This window comes from Etheostoma spectabile, chromosome 1, assembly GCF_008692095.1.
Source record: "Etheostoma spectabile isolate EspeVRDwgs_2016 chromosome 1, UIUC_Espe_1.0, whole genome shotgun sequence".
In the NCBI taxonomy this organism is placed as follows: domain Eukaryota; kingdom Metazoa; phylum Chordata; class Actinopteri; order Perciformes; family Percidae; genus Etheostoma; species Etheostoma spectabile.
Window position 1 is genome coordinate 7,820,328 of NC_045733.1, and position 12,859 is coordinate 7,833,186.

A 12,859-nucleotide genomic window follows, 5' to 3' on the forward strand; every position below is an offset into this window, starting at 1 on the left:
TGGGATATGAGAATTATATAATAATAGTACAAAAAGAACTCGACCACACAAGTTCACGACCACAGTTTGTAAAATCTGACATGTCGAACCAAGGGGTACGTTCGTTTTGGCTTACCCAATCATCAGCAAGGGCGGAGTGTTGCTCGTCTTTTCATTTCTCAAAATTATGAAAAGTAACTGATTTAATCATTGACTAATGGATTGTAATTGTATTAGTCAGGTTTAGCACGAAACCAAACGATATTAAAAAGACAACTCCTCGGTTACAGGTATTTCACCGCCCGCCAGGGACTCATTGTTGTCATAATCGAGCTCCGGTGGTCTTGTGTGCGGAAACCGGAAACTATTAGTCAGCTGCTGGGAAGCTGAATGTGTTTATCTCTAAATAAGATTCATGGCTAAAGCCGTCAGTTGTTAAGGTGTTCATTACTCGGCTGGAGTGGCAAGTTTCTGGAAACAGTTGAACGGCAGTTCTTTGGAAAATCTTATACAGACTGTGAAGATGAAGTCTGCGTTTCTTCTCGAGGCCCTCTCTTTGGCTTGTTTTGTGCTTTTAAACCAAGTGACAGCGAAGGTAAGGCTAATGGTAGCTAGCACAGGTTAGCTAGCGTTAGAAAGAAAATAGTGATGACATCTCATCTCTTAAAATCTCCCGTAAAGATAAATTATCTCACCCAATAGTTACGCGTAAGCATACCTTAAAGTTACGTCATGCTAACTCTTTTTATCCTGAGGTTGAGACTTTTTCCTGTGATGTTCCGTGTTGCTAAAGCTACATCTTGCTAAGTTTTAGTCTAAACAAAAATAAAAACAAGGGGAGGGTTTTGCACGAGTGTAAACAAACTGTTTTATCTTAGCTTGATTGTATCCCAATTTTTTTTAAGGGAAATAAAACCTCAACATCATTTTGGCAAAGCATGGGGGAGGGGAAAGGGCCTTTTCTAGCTTGGGGGGTTTGGGCTTTGCCCGAGTTCCATTTAAAAAAACTGAAAGCTGCAAAAAGGGATTTGGGTTTCCCATATTATACCGTGTATTTCATTTTAGTTTCCAGCTTCCAGAATTAATGTCCAACAAATTGGCTTTTCATAAGGCTGGCAACCCAAAAGGGCCGATTTTTTTTTTCCAGATCTGATTGGTGTTTTTGATTAGATTCACATTTTTAAAAAATTACCTTAATTTCCCGCATTCGATGAATTTTTTTTCACTATTCTACCTTTTTTTGAATCAGTTGTGCTAGAAAATTTTGTAAAGGGAAAAAAGTTACAGTCCCAAAAAAATTAAAAAAAAATGTATAAAATTTCGTAAAATGTCAGGCATTCTGTATTGCTTTCAACTATTTTTTCTCCTTTGGATCTACTTTTCTAATTTTATATCTGAGTCACCACACATGTAGCCTAGGCATAATTTACTCTTCCCTCCTCTTTTGCGTCGTTTGTTGAGGAAATAACCCCCGTAAATGTGCATATGAAAATTCTTCACCTCAATGATACATGAGATCATTTTAATGAATTTATAAACCCATGGACTGTCATATTTTGAATGTGTTTGAGCAAGATTTCTGCTCATGTTCAAAACTTTGGGCACATTCAGAATAAATCCCATTTGTGCTCTTTGTTGTGATATTGGAACTTGTGATTGAGAAAAATAGTTATAATAGGCTATTACAAGAATAGTCACAATAGTTCAGAAAATAATCCACCTGCACCATAGTCCGCTTTGAATTAAGTGATTGTTCATTGTTAAGTGATCGCAGACCTTCTGACAGACACAGAGCGCTGTTTGGGTCTCTGGTATCTAAATGAGACAAAGTTCAGGGAAGTGGCTGTACGCTGCTGTACATCGGAGGTGGAAAACCAAAACTATGGCAGAAATACAAGGAGCACAAACGTGACACATCTGCCGCAGCATGCCCACAGCAGAGCTCATCCATTATAAACCTAAACCTACTTCAGAGCTCCGTGGGTCACGTCCCAGGAACGTCAAACTAAATCATCAGTATTGTGCTCCTAAACTTTGTGTTAATCGCATACACTGATTTGTCTATAATTCCTCCGAAAATTATGCTGTGTTCCAGTCAAGCCGTAACTCGAGTTTTCATAACCTTCTCTGTGTGAAATCTCATTTTAATTTTGTTGCTGCAAAATGGGATTGTCAGGTAGACAAACTGACCAACACATATATAATAATAGATCGATACTTCGCTTCTGTGTCGATACAGTATTGCCATAGAAAATATCGTGATACAATGCTGTATCAATTTTATTTATTTATTTATTTTTCTTCCCACCCCTAATGCGCAACTTACAGCTCCACTCGTCACAAAGTGACGCATGTGCGACTCCAATCGGCACTCAACTTACATCGTGGAGTGACAACACCTTTCACACCTTCTCTCACGTACAGACGGTTGCTAAGTGAAAGCAACAAAAACATGTTGGTCAGACCAGAGTGGCTCTGGGTCAGGCCACCTCGCACGTAGCTGCCCATTCTTTTAGCCTCTGAAAAATAAACTGGACAAAGTTACAGTTCAACCATGAGTTCTACTGTCAAAAATGTAAGAACTGTGAGTGTGTTGGAAAATTGCCATTCTGTTTTTTGTTTTTATTTTGTTTTTTTAATTCTTTTATACTTATTTTTGTAAAAAAAAAAAGAGTAAGAGAGATTTGGGGGTATGAGACAAATAGGTGAGTCATTAGCTGCATTTTCAAAGCTTCAACAGAGACCACAGAAATATGACTATAGGAAGCACGGCCACAGCAGGGCAATAAAGGTGAAAGTGCAGTGTGCATAGTAAAACTTTGTACTTTAAAACATAAAATCTACAGAGTGCTTCACGTGATTTCAAATAAAAGAACGCAAGACTGAAACACTAAGACGATGATGATATATGTACGAATAAGGACATTAAATCGATACAAAAAAATATGATTAAATTAATAAAAAGGAAGGAAAGGGGGAAAAATTAAATTAATATAAACTGAAATGCCAGATTTAATGATATGTGTTACTGTATGTAAGTGTGTTGTATGTGTTACCAAAGAAATGTGCAGGTATGTTGGAAGAGGAAAAAAAAAAAAAAGATTATGATACATGTGATCTATTTGTTACAGAATTCTGAAGACATCCGTTGTAAATGCATCTGTCCGCCATACAGAGAGTTTCCGGGGCAAATCTACAAGCAAAATGTCTCTCTCAAAGACTGGTATGTAAAGTAATGTATTGCTACACTTCCTTGAATGAGCTGTTCATTTCCTGCTTACTAGTAGCTGCTTGTTAACGTTATTTCTTGTTTTTAAGTAACTGTCTCCATGTTGTTGAACCCATGCCTGTTGAGGGAAAAGATGTGGAGGCGTACTGTTTACGCTGCGAGTGTAAATATGAAGAGAGGAGCTCAAGGACCATTAAGGTAAGTTAACATGGAAGGGATTGTTTACGTTGCCTTAATTTGACGTAGTAAAATTGTTTGTGTTGCCTAAATAGAAAACTCCAAATATTCAATTTGCTATGCTGATAAAACAGAGAAAAGCAACCAATTCTCACATTTGAGAAGCTGGAATCCATAAATGTTTGGCAGTTTTTGTTGAAATACTGTATGCCTTCAATGATTAATAGATCACTAATATGGCTGTCAATAAATTGTCTGTTGACTAATTTTCATTTAACTTACAGTTTTTTCTGTTTGGATCTTGCACGTCAAAACGCTCCAAACCAATCAGTAATAATTCTGTATCGTTAGGTTACCATCATAATGTACCTCTCCATTTTGGGCCTGCTGCTGCTCTACATGGTCTACCTGACTCTCTTGGAGCCCATGTTGAAGAGGCGTCTGTTTGGACATTCACAGCTTATCCAAAATGATGATGATGTTGGGGTATGTGTTCCCTTTTAATATTACAGCATTGCAACTCAGTTAAGTTAATAGCGTTAGCTGTGACCCTAACCTTAACCTAATAAGGTTTATGTTATGGTAATTATGGTACTGCTTCGTTCTTCTACCCAGAAAATAAGTTTCTCTGCATTCTTCCTTGTCATGAGAATTTATTGTATGTGTCAATTACCTCACTTTGCACAACATGTCACATTGAATCCCTTGGTAAAATCTATCAAAGTTATGGTTCTTACATGTCCAAATTACACATAATATGCAACACATGATTTCTGACTGAAATATTTAGGTGAAAGTTGACAACAGTTAATTTAGGTAGTGTTCAGCAGCTGGTCCCATTGGAACAGATCCTTCAAGCAGTGCTGTGTATTGAGACCTGGCTGAAACACACTCTCTTTCTTTATAAAGGTGCAGTAACCACAATCACAGGCAAAGAGCAGCAGCAGGGAAACTCGCAAACTAGTGCACAATGCAGGCAGCTTTAGTGCGCATTCACACAGCCTACGTCAGCTGTCAGTTGGTGCTGCAAAAACACAGGTCACAGTAGTGCGTTCAGGCTGCGGTGGGGGACACCTAAAGATATGCAGCGGGCCAGCGGCAAGAAGTTGAGACCAACTCAACTTTTTAAGAAACGCAACCCTATGTGACGTTGTGGTGCCCAATCATGTAACCAGCGATCAGACTTGTCAGTCGGTTTTGAGGCGGTGTACGAGACCCGTACAGTAAACTGGAAACATCACTGCCTCTGTCGCTGCCACAAGAAAGTTTTAAAACACGAAACCCAAGAACTGAACTGCCCAGAAGTTTGTCTAACCGCTGAATGTTTGCCAAACAACAATGCACGGTCCATCGGTCTCGCTCTTCTCTTTTCTTTCTCTCTTTCTCTGTGAAATGAAGCTGCCTTTAAGTGCGGTCGGAAACGTCTAGCTCTACTAATGCAAATAGATGGTATATAACAATAGGGGTTAAAGAGCACAACAAGACGTCACACAAATGGGCCGTTTCTATGACAGTCCCCCCCACCGCACAACCCTGCCGAAAATCGCCGGATCGCTGTTTCCCTGTCTGAACGCAGCATTAACCCTGCTCACATCACACTATATCTCTGCGTGCTTTTGCCACTAACCGGATAATTAAACATGTAGCCAGATTTCTGCTAGAAAAACTTGTTATTTATCTGAACATGGGCATGGAAAAGACGGAGGAGCGGGAAAGTAGCAGAATGAGATCACTACTTGTAGCTGTGAGTGATTGTAGTAGACATTGTAGTAAACTGAAACGTATGTAAACTTAACTGTAAAATTGAACATGTAAGTAAGCTGCATTCAATTCCAAAGCCAAACAGTAGTCTGTTTTCTTATTTATTTTCATTTATTTGTTAAGGCAGTAAAGACGGCCCACTCACTTTTACTCCCACTGTAACAACTGTGTTGTCGCTGTGCCAACAGTGAAGAAGAATTTCCCCAGAAAACATTGAATTATAATGGATCTAAAATATGCCAGTTCCCACTGCTGTATAGAAGCAAAAAAAAGAACAGAAATAACTGACCATCTTAAAGTAAACTAAAAACAGATTTAGATGTACAGTAGAAACTTACATTTAAGCAGTTATCTAGTAGCTGATATAGTATTTATTTGCTCTCCTATCTATTTCAAGAAACAGAAGCACCATTAAATGCTGAAAGAGCATTCAAAAGCAGTGAATCAATTTGGTGACCTCCGGTATAACTCTATGTTTAGATATCAAGATAATTTAGATATGATACATTATAGAAAACAGTGACTGCCTTAGCCTGAGGGGAGAGGCGGAACTGCAGCTGACTTGCTGAGCACGCTGCTGTGTTTTCACTGGCAGAGTTCAGGCGAGAGGAAGTGTTACATGAGAGATTTATCCAAAAAAAAAACTTTTGCTGTTCAAATATGATCAATGTGATAATCACCAAAATGTTTTACATGTAGCATAAGCATTTTGATAATTGTTGGCCAACCATACTCTAACTTTTCTTAGATTGGAAAGGAAGATGACAACTTTGTCAACAACCAGATTACTGCCAGAAAGTTGGTAAATGCAATAAATGGTAGTCTCGCATTGCCAAACCTTCCTCCACAGCGCTGCGGAGTAGGGTTGATGCAGCATTCCGGGATGGGTGAAAAATGTACACTGGTTATTGGCATTTCTTTAAACCAATCACAATCGTCTTGGCCGGCGCTAAACTCTTTATAGAACCACATTGCCTCTCCAAAATATCCTCGGGGAGGAACTTGTTTTGGTGGAACACGTGTACGTTCAAAGGTTGTTTTAGTCGTGCAAAAGAAAACTCAGATTGGACAGATAATCTAGTTAGCTGTTTGGATTTACCCTACAAAGAGCTGAGAAAAGGTTAACTATAGATTGCCAACACAAAAGGAAGCCCAGTGCAACGGATATTCGGCCTAAATGAATGAAATCTAGCGGATTTTTCGTCGGCAACAGAGCCATCCTGGAAGTGGAACGTCCTGGCTATAGACTAAATAAATGATGTTCTGGTAAATATGTTGTTACTGGTGACTTTATAGCGGTTACAGGTTTGCGGTTTGTTTGGAAATAATGGAAGGAGAAGAATTAATTTACTTATGGAACAGCAACGGAGTAGCCACTGCTAAGAGAATGCTTAAAATGACTGCCAAACCAGGATAAACGGAAGCCCTGCTGCAACATTAATTATAGAGGAAATGACGGGCATGAGACTGCCAAACTGATAATATGTGTTTATTTTCCTCAAGCATTAGTCACAGATGTCAGTTTTGGCTGTGATCCTCCCAATCTTGTTCTTGCATTTAGTTTTAGTATGTGTTTCTTCTGGGAGTGAAAGTAGCAACTTTATTTTACAGCACTCAAAAACAGTTACAAAATGTGTCACAGAGAGACATCAAATCAAGAAAACGCCAGTGATAAGAGTAAAATAAAACATTAGTAACTAAAATTAAAAGTGAGTGCAATAAAGGAGAGACACAGAATAAAGAACAAATTAAAAAACATGTCTTAATTTTTTTTTTTTTTTTTTAAAGGAATTACTTCTTTGACATACAGGTAACCATGGTATGAATGTTAAAATTGGGGTTTTGTGCATTTTTCCATAAGATAAGAAAACATAAGAGGGATTTTTTCCGGCTCCGTTCTGCAGTTCTACACAAGACAAAACCATTCATTCTACATTGTAAGACATCCCAACAACACATGGCTTCTTGTAAAAATGTGCATGAAGCTCAACAACACAAAGCTTCATGCAACAATTATCTATTGAGATTTTCTTACAAGACTTATGATTGCCTTACTGACCTACAGTATGTCACACCTTGTAGACTAATCGTGTTCTATATTGTTTCCATTCTGTGTTTTCAGGACCAGCAGCCTTTTGCCAACGCTCACAATGTGTTGTCCCGTTCCCACTCTCGACCCAACATGCTGAACAAAGTGGAGCATGCCCAGCAGCGCTGGAGGAGGCAGGTCCAGGAACAGAGGAAGTCTGTGTTTGACCGTCATGTTGTTCTCAGTTAAACTGCCCTGCGAGCAAGAGTTCCTGCTGGAGAAAAAAACAAACAAAAAAAACACTGTGACAGAGACCTCAATTTATATTGCGTCCTTTCTCTCATTTGCGGTTTGTATCTCATCAAGTGTTACACTTCACAGGTGAACGTAGTGAAGAAATCTGGATCTGAAGAGAAATCTGAATTCCCTGTAAAATGTATAATCAAAACTGTGAGCTCTTATTTAGTCTGCAGGCAACACAAGAGATTACAATTAATTCATTTTTGCACAATCTCAAATGAACAGTCTTAAATCGCATTTTTTTACAAATGCAGAATTTACTCTCTGCCTGCTGTCTAATTTGCTGAAGTGCCAAGTCACCAGAGAATTTGCAATGAAGAATTTGATGTTAGAGACTAATAAATGTGATAATAAAAACATATTTCAAGTGAATATTTCATAACATTTTCAAACGTTTTCTGGCCACGGTCTCGGGTGGAGTCCTATCTGTCCAAAGCTGTCTGTCACATTTACAAGCCAAAAAGGCTTTCACAGTGAAACATCCAGATGTTGGTGAACTGGATAACTGGCTCAGCCTCCTGGCTGCGGTGAGGATCTGTTAACATGTAGCAGGTGGCTAATTTCCACCCCAAAACTGATATAACTCGAAACTACTGCTCTCACCACAGGGGAAAGGAAAACAGTGAACAAGTATACAATATAAATCTGTCAGCCTTCTTTGAAAGTGCATGTTTTATAATGAATCTTTTATAAATGTGATTTGAATCCTTTATTCCTACGTCTGATCACTGGTGTGAAATCCATCATATAGCACATTACATTAACTTTCATATTTCGAAGTAGTTTCACAAAACCTTGTTGCAGAAATCGATGCAATCTGTTTGATGCTCTTGTAATCGTTGCGCTATTGATCCTCGTCTGTTGAAGATCCTCTTGAAATCGGTACACTCTTTAACTTCCTAATCTAATGAATAGTCTTTTATTTTGCCACTTCTATGTGCTTGGTCTAAAATCTGTTCCATTACGAAGGTCTTTGTTGACTGTCAGGCAGCAGTAGTATGATAGAGTGGTGTTATTCTGATTGCAAACAGGTTTATTTTTTGTATAGGTGGGCTGTGTACAGACCTATGAAAGTGTTCTTAACTATTGTATATGTTATACCTTTAACTTTGAAATAAATGTATGTATTATTTGGGATTCTCACATTTGTAATGTGTTGACATGTTTCATACTTTGTTAGCTGCAGCTAACCTGCTTACCAGTTTGCACAGCTGTAAGTTCATTTGACATAAACACATAACACCTATAGATAGTTTGATGATACATCAACATTTGTCAGTCCTACTATGAGAAATAATGTAATAATAAAGGCTGGATCAACCTGCTGAGGTGTCAACTTAAATTGAACCCCCACACACGTTCTGCTTTCTCTGCTTTGCCCCTGCTTGTTATCCAGTTTTTGATGCACACATCATTTTTTAAAGAAAATAGGTAGGTTCTAGTGAGCTGATGCCTATGTGGCTGAATCTCTGACCTTTTTTGATGATTTCTGTTCACTGTGTGGGTGACAGTTTTCTGATCCATGACAATTTGACACTGGCAATTGAAAATGACTCTTATTTACTTAAAAACTTTACAGTTAACAGTTTGATTTAGGGTAGAAACTATCTTAAACAAATATGACATGATCAAAAACATCTGGAAACCCCTTGGAAATGGCAAGTTGAAATATATTGAACTAAACTACAATTATTTCTCTGCAAATGTTAACCCTCAGTATCTTTTTTTTTATTAAGCAAAAATGATTTCCATACAGCTGCGTCATCATTTCCTGTGCAGTCCACTTTTCCTTTTTTTTTTTTTGTTCTTCCCCTTGTTGCATGCAGTTATGCGGAGGAGACTATTTTTCCGCAAAAAAAAGAAGAGTCAGTTTTCAGGCTGCACAGACAGAAAGCAACACAGGCTCTCTGTTAAAGAATGGATCCTTGAGCGAACACTGCAACAACACACCAAGACAGGTAAGCTGTTTGTTTTCATCTTATTAAATGTTGTAAATATCTACAATTAAACGGCATTTTTAACTTTTTGACAAACTTGCAGTATGTGTAGCATCTTTAGAGAGTGTGTTGATGAGAAAAGAAAAGTTCCTTGTATTTTATAGTCTGTCGTGTTGACATGATTAACATCACTGGCGTAAAGTCATTCATACATGTTGACTTTGATCGATGTTGTTTAACTCTGTAATCCACTGACGTTTAGAGGAAAAGTAGTTCTTCTCAGCTTCAGTGTCGCATTTGCATCAGTGAGCCTACAGGGGGCGCCTCAGACTTTGGATTTGATCCATTCAAATATTGAATGTCTGCTGCACTCTTCACACATACACTCACATGTGTTTACCTTTTCTTCATGTACCTACACGTTTTAGTTCAATTAAGTCTTTCTGAGACATGTTGTCAAACCCATCTCACACACACACACACACACACACACACACACACACGCACACACACACACACACACACACACACACACACACACACAAAAACCCCAGTGCATGTAACATTTACACTAATATGCTACGTTCTCAGACCGATGCTGTAGCTGCTATCTGTGTGGTGAAAAGCTAAAATACCATGAGATAAAGTACTGTCCTTGTGCTAAACTTTGCTCCTCAGTAGCGCAGTATGTTGCAGCTGCAGTTATTCAAAGCATTTTTAGACACAGTAATATGGCGTCACTTGTTGTTGAGTGAACAATGAAACTTGTGGTTTTCTGACAATTCAAGTTATTCTGTCATTACCTGATTTGTTACAGATTATTGTTGATTAAAACCAATCAAGCCTTTTCTATTCTATAGTTGTGGTACATACTGTATCCAAAAGATAGAGAGTCCCCAGTGTTAATAACAACACATGAGTTGCCAACACATACACACAAGGTAGTCAGTATTATTTCAGAATGTATCCTCTCCATTGGTCATAGACTGCAAAATGGTGTCTGTATGAACAAAAAAAAAACAGTCAAGGCAGGTTTGAAATATGCCTGAGGCTAAAAATTAGAATAATGAAACCGCTTACATTTCTTATTATTCTCCCTGAGCAACAACAGAACATCAACTGTAACATGTTTTGCATTCAGATATTACAAAAAATGTAGTAGTTACAGTATATTATTCCCGGCTACTTTGCAGAAGACACTTGCAGCTTGTTTTCTTCAGTTTTAAAGGGGAGAGGATGTCTTTACTCGACAAGTCGTGTCTTCTCTCTCAGTGCTGTCTGGAGTTTTGACGAGACGTCAGCCTCAATCTAATGATGGAGTTTAAGAGCTGCCTCGGGTCTGTTTCTGAAGCCCAATGTGGTGTTTATTGCACCAAATATATGCTCTCAAATGCTTTCAATATTTCCAATACTTGCCTCGACCCCTCGAACCATGTGAAAATCCAGAAGCTGAAAGAAAGAATTTGAGGTGTAGGTGGGAAAATCCCCACAGAGCTGTGAGATAATCCCCCTTGAATGTTTTAGGATTTCAGATTTACAGTGGATCCTTAACAAACACACATAAGGTTTAGGGATTTTATTTGAGAAAATAAACACTCATTCCCTTGTGGCTGTAGCTTTAGCAGGTGTGTAATCATGAGAGTGGAAAAAAAGACTTAAGATTTACAGCATTCGAGCTCAGCGTTCAATCTTAAAACTTTCTTTTTATTAAGCAGATTTAATTGTAGAGCGCCCTGTCAGGGATGTAAGATTTAATTAAGTATGTATGTGAGCAGATGCATGTTATGAACATTTTTTGATGCTCCCATGTCATCCAAGTAGAAGATGTGGCTTTTAATGAGAAATACAGATGGTACTTCGATCAATGGAAACAACAAATTCCATGAGAGTACAAGCGTAGGTTACGTTCTGGTAAAAATCCCATGAAAAGGAATCACTGCTTCGATCTTTTGTGCTCGCACAGTGAGGATTTGCAGTGATTTCAGGAAGGACAATCTTTAACAAGACCTTGGAAAGGTTTAAAGTCTATGAGAAAAACTGCACAGAGGCAGAGCTTGTAGGCTTCCTGCTGACTTAATGTGACGAACTGTGATGACGGATGTCTGGGTTTTGTGACTTCCTTTGTTTCCAAGTCTGCGGGGATGATAAGACACTCCAAGAGATTGCAAGGAGAGGTTTTATGGATGGGTAGTGCTTGCACATTTGGTGGGAAAGTGTTGCATGCAACAGCATAGAAAGATACCCATGGATGGCAAAATGATTCCTTGTTCGTTAGTAGGAATATATTGTGAATAGAAGCTATTTCACAGGAAAACAGATGAGAACACCTTTTGGTGCTAAGCTTCACAGCTTTATTTGTACCTTTAGGAAAAAAAATCTCCAATCAAGGTCCATTTACCTCTGGAGCTTCATCAGCAGCAGGGACTAGATGTTCAAACTTTCTGTTGTTTGGTGCGTTATTCTTCTATCATTTTCCAATTGTCCAGCAAATGAAACACCAAAGCTATGGTTTAAATAGAATGAAAATGCACAAACCTAATGACAAATCTGATTGAAAAAGGTAATAAGATGCAAAATTTCTAAGTAATTCATGCATCCTAACAGTATGTTTTTAAAGATGGTCCATTTAATGATGGCAATCCTCGTCGTGTAATCCCTACAGAGCAGATGAGTTTTGTTTTGTTTAATCTGTTTTTTTTAATCTCTGTTTAATCATCTGTTACATTCAGCAGCATTTGAAGGATTAGTTTAATAAACAAATTGGGTTTCTCAAGAAATGTTTTGTTTATATCTCATGTCTTGCTTTTATTGTGAAGCACTGTGATGTATGATCTAAAAATGCATACATAAATAAATGTACTTACTCATGTACTTATTATTGTACAGTGAAAAGATAAACACATTTCAATATGTAGGCTACTGACTACTTGACCACTGAGAAGCATACTGGACGGGTTTGGATATCATGTTGGGTTCTCATCGTTCGTCCAAATGAACATGCAAAGTTACAGTCAGAACACACAGTCTGAGAGGTTTTACATGAGCTGACATTACAAAAATGCTTTTTTGTTATGTTTCAGTACCACAGCACAGAGAGAGTTATGTAGTTTTCATTTGATTGTAATTGACCTAAACGTGGGGGATATTACATTTTGGGTGAATATTTTCATTTTTGTGGTCACCTCAAGTTTAGATCTGTTGTTCAACTTGAAGCACCCAACCACTTTAGATATGGAATGTGGAATGTTACTACCCACATTTACTAAAGTAATGTACTTAAAGAGTAACTTAACGCAAGGCTGCATCTCCTGCCAGATTTACACCTGTACATCACTGCAGCAAGGTGAAAGGTTAAACCACCGAAGGGCAGCAACAACAATTTTTTAGTGGGCATTGAGTTACTCTTTACGTTTAAGTGATGTTTTTAAGTGTGCTTTAGTTACGTTA

The 12,859-nt window shown here is 38.1% G+C and overlaps 1 protein-coding gene across 1 annotated transcript; it reads left to right on the forward strand.

Moving 5' to 3' along the window:
- The first annotated feature begins 303 nt into the window (after nucleotides 1-303).
- tmem9b (TMEM9 domain family, member B) lies at nucleotides 304-8,607 on the forward strand. Its single transcript, XM_032524399.1, has 5 exons — nucleotides 304-574; nucleotides 3,111-3,202; nucleotides 3,298-3,406; nucleotides 3,737-3,871; nucleotides 7,269-8,607. Exons 1-5 carry the CDS (start codon nucleotides 503-505, stop codon nucleotides 7,422-7,424), a joined length of 564 nt encoding a protein of 187 aa, XP_032380290.1. The 5' UTR covers nucleotides 304-502; the 3' UTR covers nucleotides 7,425-8,607.
- Nucleotides 8,608-12,859: the final 4,252 nt, after the last annotated feature.